Source organism: Erinaceus europaeus, chromosome 11 (genome assembly GCF_950295315.1).
Source record: "Erinaceus europaeus chromosome 11, mEriEur2.1, whole genome shotgun sequence".
Taxonomy (NCBI): domain Eukaryota; kingdom Metazoa; phylum Chordata; class Mammalia; order Eulipotyphla; family Erinaceidae; genus Erinaceus; species Erinaceus europaeus.
This window is the reverse complement of record NC_080172.1, coordinates 3,160,135-3,176,482: the sequence shown is the minus strand read 5'-3', so window position 1 is coordinate 3,176,482 and position 16,348 is coordinate 3,160,135. Positions and strand designations below refer to the sequence as shown.

At 49.4% G+C, this 16,348-nt stretch overlaps 1 protein-coding gene across 3 annotated transcripts in view; it reads right to left on the bottom strand.

The window, feature by feature from the left end:
• AGGF1 (angiogenic factor with G-patch and FHA domains 1) overlaps positions 1-16,021 on the bottom strand; it is a 31,680-nt gene extending 15,659 nt beyond the window's left edge. Inside the window, exons 1-6 of one of the 3 annotated variants that reach the window (XM_007518584.3) lie at positions 15,528-16,021; positions 11,011-11,113; positions 9,693-9,895; positions 8,068-8,232; positions 5,650-5,838; positions 1,566-1,893 (exon numbers count right to left, since the gene is read on the bottom strand). In XM_007518584.3, the coding sequence (XP_007518646.2) occupies positions 1,566-1,893; positions 5,650-5,838; positions 8,068-8,232; positions 9,693-9,895; positions 11,011-11,113; positions 15,528-15,725 (1,186 nt within the window). In that variant the 5' untranslated portion in view covers positions 15,726-16,021. The remainder of the gene's footprint in view (positions 1-1,565; positions 1,894-5,649; positions 5,839-8,067; positions 8,233-9,692; positions 9,896-11,010; positions 11,114-15,527) is intronic. The other 2 variants (XM_060201067.1, XM_060201068.1) reach the window with 2 other exon arrangements.
• Between the last annotated feature and the right edge of the window lie 327 nt (positions 16,022-16,348).

Sequence of the window (16,348 nt, the reverse complement as noted above, 5' to 3'; positions counted from 1 at the left end):
TTTTCCACTTATATTTCTTATTATCTTTGATAGGAAGGAGAGAAACTGACAGAAGAGGAGACAGAGGAAGAGAGAGAAAGACAGACACCTGCAGACCTGCTTCACTACTCGTGAAGCGTCTCTCCTGCAGGTGGGGAGCTGGGGGCTCCGCCCCGGCACTGGGCCAGGTGATGTGTGTGCTCACTGGGTATGCCACTGCCCAGCCCCTGTGCCTGACTTCTCTTTTTGAAGGTCTTTACATTTGAAATATTCCAAACAAACAATTCCATTTTTAATTTAAAAAAAAAAAAATGGCTTGGAGAAACAGCCTGATAGCTATGCAAAAGACCGATGTCTGAAGTCCTGAGGTCCCAGGTTCAATCCCCAATATCACCACACACCAGAGCTGAGCAGTGTTCTGGCCTCTCTGTGTATTTTTATATCTTTCACTAGAAATAAGTAAGCAGTAAAGTATTCTTTTAAAACTAATTAACACTTTTCCAAAAACAAAACAGAAATTCAATACTGTCTGAACTTGTGGATTTAAAAATGCGTTGTTTTTTGTCATCACCAGGGCTTCTCTCCTCTAGGCCAACTCTGAGATGTTTTCAGGAGAGAGACAGACAGCTGCCACAGCACCAAAGCTCCCCAGCACCACAGGAGCCAGGGACTCAAAGCCTGTAGCGTCACAGATGAGTGATCTCGCCAGCCCTAAAATCACATCTGGTGCCTGTAGCTTCACAGATGAGTGATCTCGCCAGCCCTAAAATCACATCTGGTAACCAGGGAGCAAATCCAGCTCAACTCATGGACACTTTTTTCCCCCTTTTGTTGCCCTTGTTGTTTTGTTGTTGCTGTTATTGTTATCGCTGTCGTTGTTGTTGGATAGGACAGAGAGAAATGGAGAGAGGAGGGGAAGGAAGGCAGAGAGGGGGAGAGAAAGACAGACACCTGCAGACCTGCTTCACCGCCTGTGAAGTGACTCCCCTGCAGGTGGGGAGCCAGGGGCTGGAACTGGGATCCTTACACCGGTCCTTGTGCTGTGCGCCACCTGCGCTTAACCCACTGCGCTGCCGGCCGCCTCCCTCATGGACACTGTAGAAAGGCAGCTTTCTTTTACTCCCTCAGTTACAAAAATGGCCTAGGTGTTGTCTGTAGGTAACTTGGTTTATGTCCTGTTGACTAGAACACTCGATGCAAATAAACGTCATTAAGGATGACGTATTAGTTGTTTATTCACATTCTACTCTAAAAATAGCTGGGCAGCAGCGGGTGCAACTGGTGGAGCGCACACGTTCCCACGCCCCACTCCCCACCTGCAGAGGGCCTGCTTCACAGTGGCTATCTTTCTCTCTCCTGTCTGTCTCCAATTCCACTCTGTCCTATCAAAGAGAACAGAAGGGAAGAAAACTGGTCGTGGTGTATGCACCTGGCCCCACTGGTAACCCTGGCAGTGATGAAATAAACAAACAAAAGAGTTGAACACAATCAGCTCCTCTTTCTAAGGCTTCTAGCTGTGCGCTGTCCTCTCACAATGGCCGCGGCGCCTCTCCTACGTACAGCTAAGTGGCAGTCATTCCACTCACCTCCCTCCTCGCTCTCTACTGCACTCTCACCGTCCTCGCTCGTCAGGTCTTCGTCGTAAGCGTCCTCGGCCTGAGAGTCTGTGATCTCCCCTTCCTCTGGCTCACTGTCGGTCTCCGCGAGTTTCTCGTCTCTGTTCAGAGCCGACTTGTAGCTATTTTCATCATGACAAGTCTCTACAGTGCATCCAGTCCGCGGGACAGTGAATGTGGAGGAGTCGCTTTTATAGTGAATGTCTGCTTTTGCCTTCTTTTTCACATTTGCAAAATCTTCTTCACCGCAGCTCGTATGTTCAATACTGGATACTTTTTGATCTTCTGAATTCAAATCCTAGACAGGAATAGGTGAGGAGATAAAAATGGGAAGGATTTCTTAAATATAACCAACTCCAAATGCTTAATTCTAAGTGTCCAATGAATCAGTGAAAATGTGTGTACACGGAAATTAACACCGGCTACTAGCTACTAGCTGCAGCCTCCCCCCTCACGCTCCCTTTCTGAGTAACAGCGTCACCTCCGGCCACCCAAAATGAACGACAGTCAGGTGTCCTTGACAGCTCTCTGCCATCACACGGAATCAAGTCCGGCAGGTTAAATGTGTAACTTACCCCAAGTCTATCTCCGAATCTATTTCCGGCGTCCTCACGGGCCCAGTCCACACCCTAGTCACGTACTGCTTGGGCTGCGCAACTGCCTAGACTAGTGCTGCCCAATACAAAATAATTCAACATAATTGCTCTTTAAAAACTTTTTCTACATTAAAAAGATAGGCGGAGCTGGGAGGTGGCACTCCTGATTGAGTGCACATACTCCGATGTGCGAGGACCCAAGCAGCGGGTTAAGCACACGTGGCACAAAGCCAAGGACCGGCGTTAAGGACCCCGGTTCAAGCCCTGGCTTCCCACCTGCAGGGAAATCTTCACAAGTGGTGAAACAGGTCTGCAGGTGTCTGTCTTTCTCTCCCCTTCTCTGTCTTCCTCTCCTCTCTCCATTTCTCTGTCCTATCCAACAACAACGGCATCAATAATAACTACAACAATAAAACAAGGGCAACAAAAGGGAATAAATGAATATTAAAAAAAAAAAAAACTAGTTGAGTGCTGGGAGATGCACATCTGGCAGAGCAAGCATTTCACCACGTAGACTGGGGTTCAAGTCCTCAGCACACACTGGACTCCAGGTGTGGCATCAAGGCAAGCTCCATGAACAGAGCAGCGGGCTGTGCTGGCTTCCCCCTCATTCTTTGCCCTTCCTTCCCTCTACCCCCATCTTTATCGGAAATGAAAAAGAAAGAAGGAAGGAAGGGGAAGGAAAGCAAAGGGGGAAAAAAAGCCTACTGGGAGCAGTGACACTAAAAAGTGCAAGCAAAAGCAAAAACAAATAAAACAATGAAACACTATTTATTGGTTTGAATTTTGAAATAAATGTTCATTCAGAGCCAAGAAAGAGGGTTGACAGGCAGGCACTGAGGCACCCACGAATATTTCAACTATTCATTCCAACCTCCTCCTCCTTCCTCCCTTCCTTCCAATGAGTAAGGTTCACAAGTATCTTAAAAAAAAAAAAAAAAAAAAACAACTAAAGAAAGCTGGGAGGCAGCATAATGGTTCTGCAAAATACTTTTATACCCGAGGCTCTGAGGTCTCAGGTTCAGTCCACTGGAACCACCGTCAGCCAGAGCTGAGCAGTGCTCTGCTCTCTCTCTCTCTGTATCTCTCCCTCATTTAAATAAAATATCAAAAAAAGGAAAAGCGAGGGTGTAAAAATGGATCTTCTATGTTTCACAGCTAACTTTAAAAATCCTTGGGACATTCTCTAAATTCTACCAGAAACTTTTCAAGTGTCTTGAAGTTTACCAGTTTCAAGAAAGGTTGATACTGGTTAATAGTTACAGGAACTGGACTAGAACATGGTCCCACATACAGTGCGTGCTCTAATGTGCAGGAAAGGTCATTTGAGACGCGCAGTACCTTATCCCCCCACAGTCAGAAGTGCTCCGTAACCTATGCCTTTAAATAGTTCAACCACTAACAATAGGTAAGACAGAAGTCTAGAAAGCAAACAGAAAAGTATCTGTAGTATTTTAGTCAAATACTTTTATCATTAGGTATCATCAGTGAAAAAAGAGATAAGAGAAAATAAATTCAACAGAATTCCAGTTCCACATACAAACCAGTATTATATACTTTATTATTATTATTTTCAGTTAAAAAGAGAAAAACATCAGATAAAAGTTCAAGAGTAAAGTATGTGGGGCTGGCTGGTGGCGCATCTAGTTAGGCGCACACATTACGTGTTCAAACCCCTGCTCCCCACCTGCGGGATGGAAGCTTCCTCTGTCTCTCCCACTCCCCTCTCAATTTCTGTCTGTCCTCAAGCCATTCTTTTTTTTTTTTATTTATGTAGATCTTTTAAAAAAATTTTATTTATTTATTGCCCTTATTGTTTTATTATAGTTATTATTGTTGTTGTTATTGATTATGTCGTTGTTGTTGGATAGGACAGAGAGAAATGGAGAGAGGAGGGGAAGACAGAGGGGGAGAGAAAGATAAGACACACCTGCAGACCTGCTTCACTGCAAACCCTCTGCAGGTGGGGAGCTGGGGGCTTGAACCGGGATCCTAATGCCGGTCCGCCATGTGTGCTTACCCGCTGCACGACTGCCTGGCTCTCAATACACACTTTTTCTATTTGCTAGCCATGGCTCTTTATGTTTGCTGACATCCTAGCTAAGAAATCGCAGCACAAGACAAAGAGCTGCACTTTCACCAACATTTACCAGTAGATTGCTTCTTTAATTCCAAGTATGCACCGATAACTTGCCAATCAAGGATCTCAAAGCCCTCCTTTTATTTAAAAGCTTTTATTTGTCAGAGTTCACAAAGCCTCAAGGATTTTGCTGTACAGCTTTCATCTGCCTGAGAAGCACTGCCTCCACATGCCTCCACCAGGGTCCGCGGCATCAAAGCTATTCCCATCGGCTGTCTTGTTCTGTGCTGCAGGTGAAATAGGCTATCTTCCCGTCTCCATGCGGTTGGCTGAGGCAGTGCTTACTTAAACTGGATTATAACTACAAAGGTGGAGGGCCTGACAGGAACCAGACAAGCTGCATCGAAAGTATGCTGGCAGGGGTCGGGCGATAGCGCAGCGGGTTAAGCACACACGGGGCAAAGTACAAGGACCGGCATAGGGATCCCGGGTTCGAGCCCCTGGCTCCCGGTCGCTTCACAAACGGTGAAGCAGGTCTGCAGGTATCTTTCTCTCCCCTTCTCTGTCTTCCCCTCCTCTCTCCATTTCTCTCTGTCCTATCCAACAACAACGACATCAATAACAACGATAATGATAACCACAACAACGATAAACAACCAGGGCAACAAAAGGGGGGGGGGGGAAGCCTCCAGGAGCGGTGGACTCGTGGTGCAGGCACAGAGCCCCAGCGATAACCCTGAAGGCAGAAAAAAAAAAAAGGGATGCTGGCCAGGTCTGGCTGCCAGCAGTGAGGTGGAAGCCTGGCAGCAGAGGAGCAGCCCAGGGCAGTGGGGTGACCTGCTTCTGCCTCCCTGGCAGCAGTGACACAACAGTCCTGAAGGGCAGACCGTGTGGCCTCGGCACCATTTTCACGCATTCCTGGGAGGCAGAAAGGGCGGCAAGGTTCTTGCACCTTGGGAGTCCGTCCTCCCGTCCTGGCCACTGGGATTCTGGGCTGCGGTGGCTTCTCTGGGCTCCTGGATCATTTCTGTGTTGGGTTTCTGTTGTGTGGCTGGCTGAAGAAGCCAACAGCCACTACCAGTCCACAGTCATGCTGACCTGACTCTCCCCGCCCCCGGCTGTCTGCAAGTTCTTTTAAGTCATGAAACACAGAAGTTTTTCGTGTGCCCATACTCTACCCCTTAAAGATTTCTTAGGGATTCCGCTTCCTCCTGACAGAGTCTGTCAAAGAAAAACAGCCTGTGTCTGTCCCCTCTGGACACTACTTGCTGGCTATTCTTGATGGGCAAGTTTGAAACACAAACGATGTTGTCACAGCACAACTGTCAGCCTGGTTTTACCACCATCATAAAACTATTCATAAGCAGGAAGGCATTACCTTTTCTTCGCTTGCTGAAGAGTGGTCTGGGTCCTTTCTTTTCTTCTTCGACTTCCTATCTCTGCCTTGTCTGGCAGCAGGGGTCTGACAGGGCTGCAAGTCCACTCGCGAGTGGAACTGGTAGCGGCCGCTCTCCACGTCGCAGTAGTAATAGATCCCAGTGGAAGGGTCGTAATAGAGCTGATTTTCCTTTCAACGTTAAGACAACAGTGAGTTCTCTTCACTTAAGATGAAATAAAATAGAAAACTAAGCTTATCAGAAATGCCAAACGTTGGCTCAACCCTGGGCACCTCACATGCCAGAACTGAGTGGTACCCTAGCATCTCTCAAACATAACTAAGTAAAACCTGAAGAAATGTCGAATTGTGTCTTTGTTTTTTTATGACAGCATTTTCTGAAAAGAATAAAAGTAACAAGATGAAAAATGCCTATGATTTCCCCCAAAGCTTTGCACTACCAGTTGTCAATGTCCTCACATGAAAGAAAATTCACTGTATTATCAAATGGAATCATATGAAATTGCAGATTATTTAGCCATTTTTAAAGGAGGAATAATTTTGTATGTTTCGACTTATTAACAAAAGATAACAGGAAGTTTTTTAAAGCCACAAGGACAAAGACAGGCGAAGAAAGCTGGCCACGTAAAAACAATTTCAGATTCAGTATTTTTTTTTAAATATTTATTTTCCTTTTTGTTGTCCTTGTTTTTATTGTTGTTGTAGTTATTATATTGTTCTTGATGTCATCGTTGTTGGATAGGACAGAGAGAAATGGAGAGAGGAGGGGAAGACAGAGAGGGGGAGGGCTACCAACCCAACTCCCTTTTTCTCATTTCTTATTGGATAGGACAGAGAAATTGAGGGGGGGAAGATAGGTAAGGGGGAGGGAAAGATAGACACCTGCAGACCTGCTTCGCTGCTTGTGAAGCGACCTCCCTGTAGATGGGGAGCCGGGATCCTTACGCTGGTCCTCACGCTTTATGCTATATGCGCTTAACCCAGTGCGCTACCGCCTGGGCCGCTAGAGCATCTGTTAATAAACATAAACAGTCAGCTACACTGATAAACTGTTTAAGAACCTAAACTAGGAGCCTGGACGGTAGTGCACCTAGTTGAGCACACACATTACCCTGTGCAAGGATTTGGGTTCAAGGCCCTGGTTCCCTCCTGCAGGGGCAAGTTCTACAAGCAGAGACGTAGCGTGGTAGGTGTCTCTTTCCTTCTCTGACTCCTTCCCTCAATTTTTCTCTGTCTTGTTATATAAAATTAAAAAAAAAAAAAAAGAAAGAAAAATCATGTGTGTGTGTGTAATGGATTTACATGGATTTATATTGTTGATTCTTCACTTGAGGTGAGATTTTAAAAGTTAGTTTCCAGTGCTTTCTATAAGTCTATTTCTTGGAGGGAAGGATTTTTAAAAAATTCTCAATGGCACATTTATTACCAATCAGACATTTTATATTCTTTTGAAAATATTTATTTTGATGAGAGAGAGAGACAGACACACAGATCATGACACTACTCAGCTGTGGCTGATGGTGGTGCTGGGGTTTGAACTCAGAGGTTCAGTCATTAGAGTCTTTTGCAGAACCATTATGCTGTCTCACTAGCTCAGACTTTATATTTTTATGGCCTCTAAGCATTTCACTTCTTTACAGAAAACCTTTTGATATTTATGAGCTTAATTTCATTTTAAGACTTTTAGTCATGAACATTAAAAGACTGAGAGGGGAATTGAAGGGTTTTTATTACCAAGCCACCATGTAGTCACAAGAATATTGAATCTGGGGAGTCTGGTGGTAGCGCAGTAGGTTAAGCGCACTTGGCGCCAAGCACAAGGACCGGTGGAAGGATCCCGGTTCGAGCCCCCGGCTCCCCACCTGCAGGGGAGTCGCTTCACAGACAGTGAAGCAGGTCTGCAGGTGTCTGTCTTTCTCTCCCCCTCTCTGTCTTCCCCTCCTCTCTCCATTTCTCTCTGTCCTATCCAACAACATCAATAACAACAATAATAAAACAACAAGGGTGACAAAAGGAATAAATAAATATTTAAAAAAAAAAAAAAAATGGGAAAAAATGGCCTCCAGGAGCAGTGGATTCGTAGTGCTGACACTGAGCCCCAGCAATAACCCTGGAGGCAAAAAAAAAAAAATCTGATGCTCTAACATTTCTGTACATTACTTTATGTAGGAAATTAAGACCTCTCTTAAATATTATACTAATCATAATTTACTTAATTAAAATCTGTATGCATAACATATAAATTACTTCACAAGTCTTTACTTTGCTGAATAGCTTTCACAGAAACTATTCTAAGCACGACTCCTTGCTTGCTTTTCTTAACTCAGCTCAGGTCTCCTTATTTGTTTTCAATCAGCTGAGGATGTGACCGCATAGTATTGAAATGCCTGAGGTACTTACTGAGTCATAATAGAAACCCGTGCTGTGGTCAAAATAGAGCCCAGTGCTTTCATCGTAGCTGAATCCAGTCTGTGACACGGCAGCCTCTGCCGCAGCCCTCAGACTCTCAGCTAGAGAGGAGCCTCCCAAGGATGTGTCTTCTGTTGCCAATACAGAAGCTGTCTCCTGCGGAGCACACATTCACATCAGATGAGACAAAAAAAACCTCCCTTATTTATTTTGGATTAATTGAAACAATCTATTTATTAAATTTAAAAATCAGCAGAATTTGAAAGGATAGACTGAAATACTATTGCAAAATAAAAAATTTCAATTTCTGCAGTGGGTAGGACTGGTTATCAATTATAACTTAATTCACTTTAAAAACTTAAAAAAAAAAACATTTAGCAGGGCTGGTGGCGGTGCACCAACTACAGTGCACGTGTCACAATACACAAAGACCTGGGTTCAAGCCCCCACTCCCCACCAGCAAAGGGGAAGCTGCACAAGTGGTAGCTTCAGAAGTAGTGACGTAGTGCTGCAGGTCTCTCTCTCTCTTTCTCTCTCTCTCCCTCATCCCTCTTGACTTCTCTTAGTTTCTATTCAACAAATCAAAAAACAAACCAAAAAACCAGTTGCCAATGTGTCAGTGAACTCAAATCTGGCCTAGTGCTAAAGACAATGAAAGTGAATGGCTGACACTTCCTGGACCGTAAATGCATAAGGCACCATAGGGGAAAATTCACAAAATAAAACTCTATAGACGCTTCCGCAAGGCCACTGATGTAGATGCTTCAATAGCTATAGGTTCAAGTGGGGAGACCACCTCTTCAGAGAAGGGAGGTGGCAAAGAGGTCATGCAGAAAGGCCTTCAGGTTCAGACCCCAATACCACCACAAGTCAGGAGTTTAGCAGAGTCTTGAAAAGAAGGAGAAAATGGGGGGGCGGGTGGTAGCACACCTGGTTGAGCGCGTATGTCACAGGGCGCAAGGACCTGGGTTCAAGCCCTCAGTCCCCACCTACAGCGGGAAAGCTTTGCAAGTGGTGAAGCAGGGCTGCAGGTGTCTCTCTGTCTCTCACCCTTCTCTACCACCCCCTTCCTTCCTGATTTCTGACCGTCTCTATCCAATAACTAATAATAGTAATAAAAACATAGAAAAATCTATGTGATATATATCCCCCTCTGTTGAACCTTACTGAGATCATGAGTCAAACAACTGAAGAAACAAACTTACAAAACACTCAATTAAATTTGAACAATGGCAGGATATCGGACATAAAAGCAGCACTGAAAATTTCAGGCGTGAACACAGTATTGTGGTCACTGTTGAAAAGCTTTTGGATGAGTCCAAATATACTGACAAATTTTCTGTTTTAGCTTATGAATATTATAATTTTTGGCACGATAGTGTAGTACAACAATTATACAATGAACAAGTTGGAGCTTTTTGTTTCTCAAAAACAATGTTTGCCAATAAAGTAAAAAGAAAAAGAGATCTTTTATATTCACTGCAGAATTATATGCTAAATGTTTACAACCCTTGGATGTACTGTGATGAGAAAAAGGGGAAAAAAAAATCTATTTTCTGCATAGCAGCAAAGAACAAATCTGGGGCATCAAGAGTTTCATGTTTAGCATGTCACACCTGTGAACCTGACGCAAAAGGGTCCTCTTGGCCACATTTAGCATCGGGGGACCTGTCAGTATCCACTTGAGCATCACCTTCTACTTCTGACTGGTCTTTAGAGTGAGAAGTAGAAACGCCAATATCCTGATCTTGATGAGCTGACAGTTCATTCTCCGTGCTTAGAAGACTAGCATTCTCATAGTAAGCCTGGTAATAGTACTCTGCAGGAAAAGCAAAGGATCCTCGTTAGCAAGAATGAAAATTGGCACACGCTGCACTCAGGTCATCATCACAATCCTACATGCATCAACAGACTGAAACTGAGAGAAGATAAATTTATGGTAGATACTTTGAATTCTGTCACCTCCAGTATCCTGTCAAGAAGAAATAGGTAAGCAAAATTTTGAGTTTGCATAGCAAGAGTTAAGAAATAAAAAGTACCCCACCTGCAGGGGAGTCGCTTCCCAGGCGGTGAAGCAGGTCTGCAGGTGTCTGTCTTTCTCTCCCCCTCTCTGTCTTCCCCTCCTCTCTCCATGTCTCTCGGTCCTATCCAACAACAACCACATCAATAACAATAACAATAATAACTACAATGACAACAAGGGCAACAAAAGGGAAAATAAATAATTTTTTTAAATAAACAAATAAAAATAAAAAGGAGGTTGTGTTCTCCTGTGGGGGGAAAAATCAGTTATCAGTTGCACTTAATTTCTTTTTTTAAATTATTTTTTTATATTTATTTTATTTATTTATTCCCTTTTGTTGCCCTTGTTGTTTTATTGTTGTAGTTATTATTGTTGTTGCCATTGTTGGATAGGACAGAGAGAAATGGAGAGAAGAGGGGAAGACAGAGAGAAGGAGAGAAAGATAGACACCTGCCGACCTGCTTCACCGCCTGTGAAGCGACTCCCCTGCAGGTGGGGAGCCGGGGTTCGAACCAGGATCCTTATGCCGGTCCTTGTGCTTGGCGCCACCTGCGCTTAGCCCGCTGCACTACAGCCCGACTCCCACACTTAACAATTTCTAATCACCCAGCTTAATATTGTTGACATTCAAGTGACACCAGCAAAGCAAAAATTACTTGCTGAATGTGCCACTGAAAATACTTTAGCAGAAGCATATATTTAATCAGTGACAAAACACCTTTACTTTCCCAGCAGAAGAGCAACTGATTATCTGCAAGTACTGAACCACATGGAGAGAAATCAACATCACGACAGTGCTATAACCAACGTCACTGAGTACTACAGCAGCGTGTCATCGTGCAACTATAATACAGAAGTACTGTATTCAATCTGAACACAACAGCGCCATATCTTCCCCATCAGATGAATACCTGCGCTGGACCAAGGAGGGTGGTTCTCTGTCTGCACTTCTACATCAGACTTCTTATCGCTCTCAGTTCTCCCACAGTGGAGTATTTTACTGAGCTCTTCCACCTAAAAGAAAACACATTTTTTTAGAAACAAAACAAAACAAAAAAATCATATAGCAAGTTAATAGTATGTAGACGATTCCCATCAAGTTACAATTGCATGCGCATGTGCGCGCTCGTTTGTATGAACTACTGCTGGGGACCTGCGTCTATGTGATCCTGCCGTTCCTGGCAGACTTAGACAGAAAAGGAGAGACAGGGAGATAGGAGAGACACGCCGCTGTTCATATCGCTGCTCCCAGGCGGTGCCAGCACCTGAACTCAGGTGCTCCCATCTGGCAACGCATGGGCTCCGCCAGCCCTACCACCCCCCGGCCCGTGATTAGCTCTTGGCACTGGCTTTCGGAGAGCACCAACAGTATCGAATTCCCTTCTCAGAGCAACTCAGAAGTATTCTAACTGGCTTCTGTTTGCATTTGTATGCTTTTCCGCCTTCTTCCTAACCCTTAATTACGCCCCTCTGGGAAAGCATCTTGACTAGGTAACAGGACATTAGGCGGTAGGACTTTGTGAAGAGACTCCTTCAGGTCTAACTTTTTCACTCAGATTCCAGTCAGCCGGCAATTCTGCCTGAAGTTATAAAAGCATGGGGCCAGGCGGTAGCGCACCTGGTTAAACACACACAGTACAGCGCACATGGAGCTGGGTTCCAGCCCCCGGCCCCCACCTGCAGGGGGGAAGCTTCACGGTGGTGAAGCAGGGCTGCAGGTGTCTGTCTCTTTCCTTCTCTGTTGGTATGCATGAGACCCCTTCTGTTTCACTTGGTTTAAATCCCCCCTGCTTAACACTATTCTATTTACATAACCACTTCATTCTACTTACATAACCGCTGTTAACAAGCACCACCCTCCCTCCAGGGCATTGGTTCAATCCCCACTGGTTCATGATATGTTTTTGCTCCGCCCCCTCTCCTTGTCACACCCTGATTTTCACCAGTCACTTTTCTCTCCACCCTCTCTGTGTCACATCCTGTTCCCACCCTACTGGGCTAGTATATTTATAAGGACAAGATTGTTGTTTGTAGTTGTGAGTTTAGCTTAGCTTGGTATAGACTGTGCTGCGTCCTGCATGAATAAAGAGATACTGCGTACAGCCCAGCCATGAGTCCCGGGTCGTCTGTTACCCGCCCGTGAAACCAGCCCGGCGAAAACAACACTTCTCTATCTCCCCCTTCCCTCAGTGTGTCTCTATCCAGTCGTAAATAAACTAGCAGGTAAAATGCCATTTGTTCAATGAAGCCACCGAGCCGCGTCCACGCCACGGTACCGGCGGAGACGCAAGGTCACTCCCACGGCTCACTGCACCTCCTGTTGTGTGGCCGCCTGCTGCAGCGCACAGGAGGCTCCCCCACGGGCAGGGCAGGGCCACGGGCAGGGCAGCCGCAGCAACACGCCGCAGGGGCAGCTGGTCGGAGGCAGTGTCCACCCGATGCAAGCACGGACAGGACGTTTCTTTAGCAACGAGGGAGGGCCCATGGGAGGAAGGCGACAGACGGCGCATTAGTCCCTACAACCAGCGTCCACATGCCACACAGAAACCTCTCACGTGAAGCGACAGAGGTCCCGAGGACAAGGCCTTTCCTCTCTCCGACGTGGGAACATGACTATCAGGGGCAGCAGCTCACTGTCAGTTCTCAAACTACCCTCCTCCTCCCCTGGGGAAGCTCCGTGCAGTTTCAGGAGCCGGATCTCAGGAAGGCGGGTGGTGGCTCCCTCACAGGCAGCCCCCAAACACGCCTCTCCGAGCGCCAGCTGCGAGTCCAGGGCCCTGGGCTGGGGCTGGGGAGGGGGAGCTTGGGTCCTGGGACGCGACGGAGAAAGACCTGGCGGGGGTCCGACTGGCACGCGGGAGACATGGGGCACCGGACCGCGGCTGTGTTCACGCCCCACTGTGAGCCGCGGTCCCGCAAACAGGTTTCCTGCAGAGCCTGGGCTGGAGCTGCTGCGCTGCGCCCACAGCAAGGGCTCCGTCCGGCACGGGGCTGTGGGAGGCTGAGAGGTGTGGCTCGCGGGGGGCCAGCTCTGTGTTCACTGTCACCGTCACCAGGAGCCCTCCGGAGAGAGAGGAGACCCTCTTTCAGGACCGCTGCACACCCGCCGTCGCTGACCAATTCCGAGCTGGGAAGGGGCTCTAACTGCCGGGGGGCGCGGAGCCCAGGGCCCGTGGGGCGGCAGCAGGGGCTGGGGAGCAGGATGCCAGCCGGTGCCGACGGGCCGAGCCAGCGATGGATTCGGGATGGAGTGTGGGCGAGAAAGAGCTGAGGGGCAGCGACGCGACGCGCAGGGGTCTGCACTGCCCTCCTGCCTGCGGCTGCGAGGTCCCAGGCTCAGTCCCAGACCACCATCAGCCAGAGCTCAGCAGGGCTCTGGCCTGTCTGTCTGTCCGCAGTGCTGACCTCCCTGTCTGTCCACAGTGCTCTGGTCTGTCTATCCGCAGTGCTGATCTCGTCTGTCCCAGTGCTCTGATATGTCTGTCTGTCCCAGTGCTCTGGTCTCTGTCTGTCCGCAGTGCTCTGATCTGTCTGTCCTCAGTGCTCTGATCTGTCTGTCCCAGTGCTCTGGTCTCTGTCTGTCCGTCCACAGTGCTCTGATCTGTCTGTCCCAGTGCTCTGATGTGTCTGTCCACAGTGCTCTGATCTGTCTGTCCGCAGTGCTCTGGTCTGTCTGTCCCAGTGCTCTGATCTGTCTGTCCGCAGTGCTCTGGTCTGTCTATCCCAGTACTCTGATCTGTCTGTCCGCAGTGCTCTGATCTGTCTGTCCACAGTGCTCTGATCTCTGTCTGTCCACAGTGCTCTGATCTCTGTCTGTCCACAGTGCTCTGGTCTCTGTCTGTCCACAGTGCTCTGGTCTCTGTCTGTCCGCAGTGCTCTGGTCTGTCTGTCCCAGTGCTCTGATCTGTCTGTCCACAGTGCTCTGATCTGTCAGTCCGCAGTGCTCTGGTCTGTCTGTCCGCAGTGCTCTGATCTGTCTGTCCGCAGTGCTCTGGTCTGTCTGTCCGCAGTGCTCTGGTCTGTCTGTCCGCAGTGCTCTGGTCTGTCTGTCCGCAGTGCTCTGATCTGTCTGTCCACAGTACTCTGATCTGTCTGTCCACAGTGCTCTGATCTGTCTGTCCGCTGTGCTCTGGTCTGTCTGTCCGCTGTGCTCTGGTCTGTCTGTCCGCAGTGCTCTGATCTGTCTGTCCGCAGTGCTCTGGTCTGTCTGTCCCAGTACTCTGATCTGTCTGTCCGCAGTGCTCTGATCTGTCTGTCCACAGTGCTCTGATCTCTGTCTGTCCACAGTGCTCTGATCTCTGTCTGTCCACAGTGCTCTGATCTGTCTGTCCGCTGTGCTCTGGTCTGTCTGTCCGCTGTGCTCTGGTCTGTCTGTCCGCAGTGCTCTGGTCTGTCTGTCCGCAGTGCTCTGATCTGTCTGTCCACAGTACTCTGGTCTGTCTGTCCGCAGTGCTCTGGTCTGTCTGTCCGCAGTGCTCTGGTCTGTCTGTCCGCAGTGCTCTGGTCTGTCTGTCCGCAGTGCTCTGATCTGTCTGTCCACAGTACTCTGATCTGTCTGTCCACAGTGCTCTGATCTGTCTGTCCGCTGTGCTCTGGTCTGTCTGTCCGCTGTGCTCTGGTCTGTCTGTCCGCAGTGCTCTGATCTGTCTGTCCACAGTGCTCTGGTCTGTCTGTCCCAGTACTCTGATCTGTCTGTCCGCAGTGCTCTGATCTGTCTGTCCACAGTGCTCTGATCTCTGTCTGTCCACAGTGCTCTGATCTGTCTGTCCGCTGTGCTCTGGTCTGTCTGTCCGCTGTGCTCTGGTCTGTCTGTCCGCAGTGCTCTGGTCTGTCTGTCCGCAGTGCTCTGATCTGTCTGTCCACAGTACTCTGGTCTGTCTGTCCGCTGTGCTCTGGTCTGTCTGTCCGCAGTGCTCTGATCTGTCTGTCCGCAGTGCTCTGGTCTGTCTGTCCCAGTACTCTGATCTGTCTGTCCGCAGTGCTCTGATCTGTCTGTCCACAGTGCTCTGATCTCTGTCTGTCCACAGTGCTCTGATCTCTGTCTGTCCACAGTGCTCTGGTCTCTGTCTGTCCACAGTGCTCTGGTCTCTGTCTGTCCACAGTGCTCTGGTCTCTGTTTGTCCGCAGTGCTCTGATCTGTCTGTCCGCAGTGCTCTGATCTGTCTGTCCGCAGTGCTCTGATCTCTGTCTGTCTGTCTGTCCGCAGTGCTCTGATCTCTGTCTGTCCGCGGTGCTCTGGTCTCTGTCTGTCTGTCTGTCCGCAGTGCTCTGGTCTCCGTCCGTCTGTGGTGCTCTGACCCCTCTGTCTGTCCGTCCGCAGTGCTCTGACCCCTGTGTCCGTCTGTCTGTCCGTCGTTCTCACTGGGGCGAGGGAGGCCGAGTGCGCGGGGCCGGGGCCGGGGGTCCGGCCGGCCGGCCGGCGGCGCACCTGCGTGCGGAGCTCCTGGTTGCTGGCCTCGGCGCTCTGGTACAGCCGCTCGGTGTGCTGCAGCAGCTTCTCGATGTCCCGCACCTGCCGCCTGCAGGTGCGCAGCTCGCGCTCCAGCTTCTCCACCTGGCGCCGCAGCTGGGCCACCTCGGGCGCGGGGGCCGCGGGGGCCGCCACCGGGGGCGCGGGGGCGGCCATGGGGCGCGCGGCGGGCGGCGCTCAGGCCCGGGCGGCCGCCGGCGGGACCCGGAGCCCCGGGAGCGCGCGGGGGACGCGAGGCGGCCGCACACCCGCCGGGCCGCGCCGGTCCCCGGCCATGGCGCCCTGAGGACCGTATCCGGGGACGGCGGGGCGGGAGCGGCGGGCCCCGGTCCCAGCCGACCGGCGAGAAACTCCAGCGACGGCCGCTCGCTTCCCCCCGCCGCCGGGCAGCCGGCCGCGAACCGAGGACGCCTAGAAGTGGGCGGGCCGGGGGAGGGGGGGGGGGGGAAAAAAAAAATCCCCGCGACCGGAAGAGCTCCCGGCCGTTCCTCACCGGAACCGGAAATGACGGTACCCGCGGGTGGGCGGGGCTGAGGTGGAAACGGAAGCGACGGGCACCCGGGAGTGTGGGGTTCCGCGCGTGCGCACTTCCCGCCGGCCAGGCCCCGCCCCGCCCATGGGGAGGGTAGGAGGACTTGCGTTCCGAGCCTGTCGGAACTTCACCTTCTGCGGGTCTCCGGTTCTTCGGGAGACGACAGCGTCCGAGAAGTCACCTGCCGACGTGTCTAGGGCATGATGAACACGAATTCCAGCGTTGTGCTCTACTGCTCTGTTTGCAC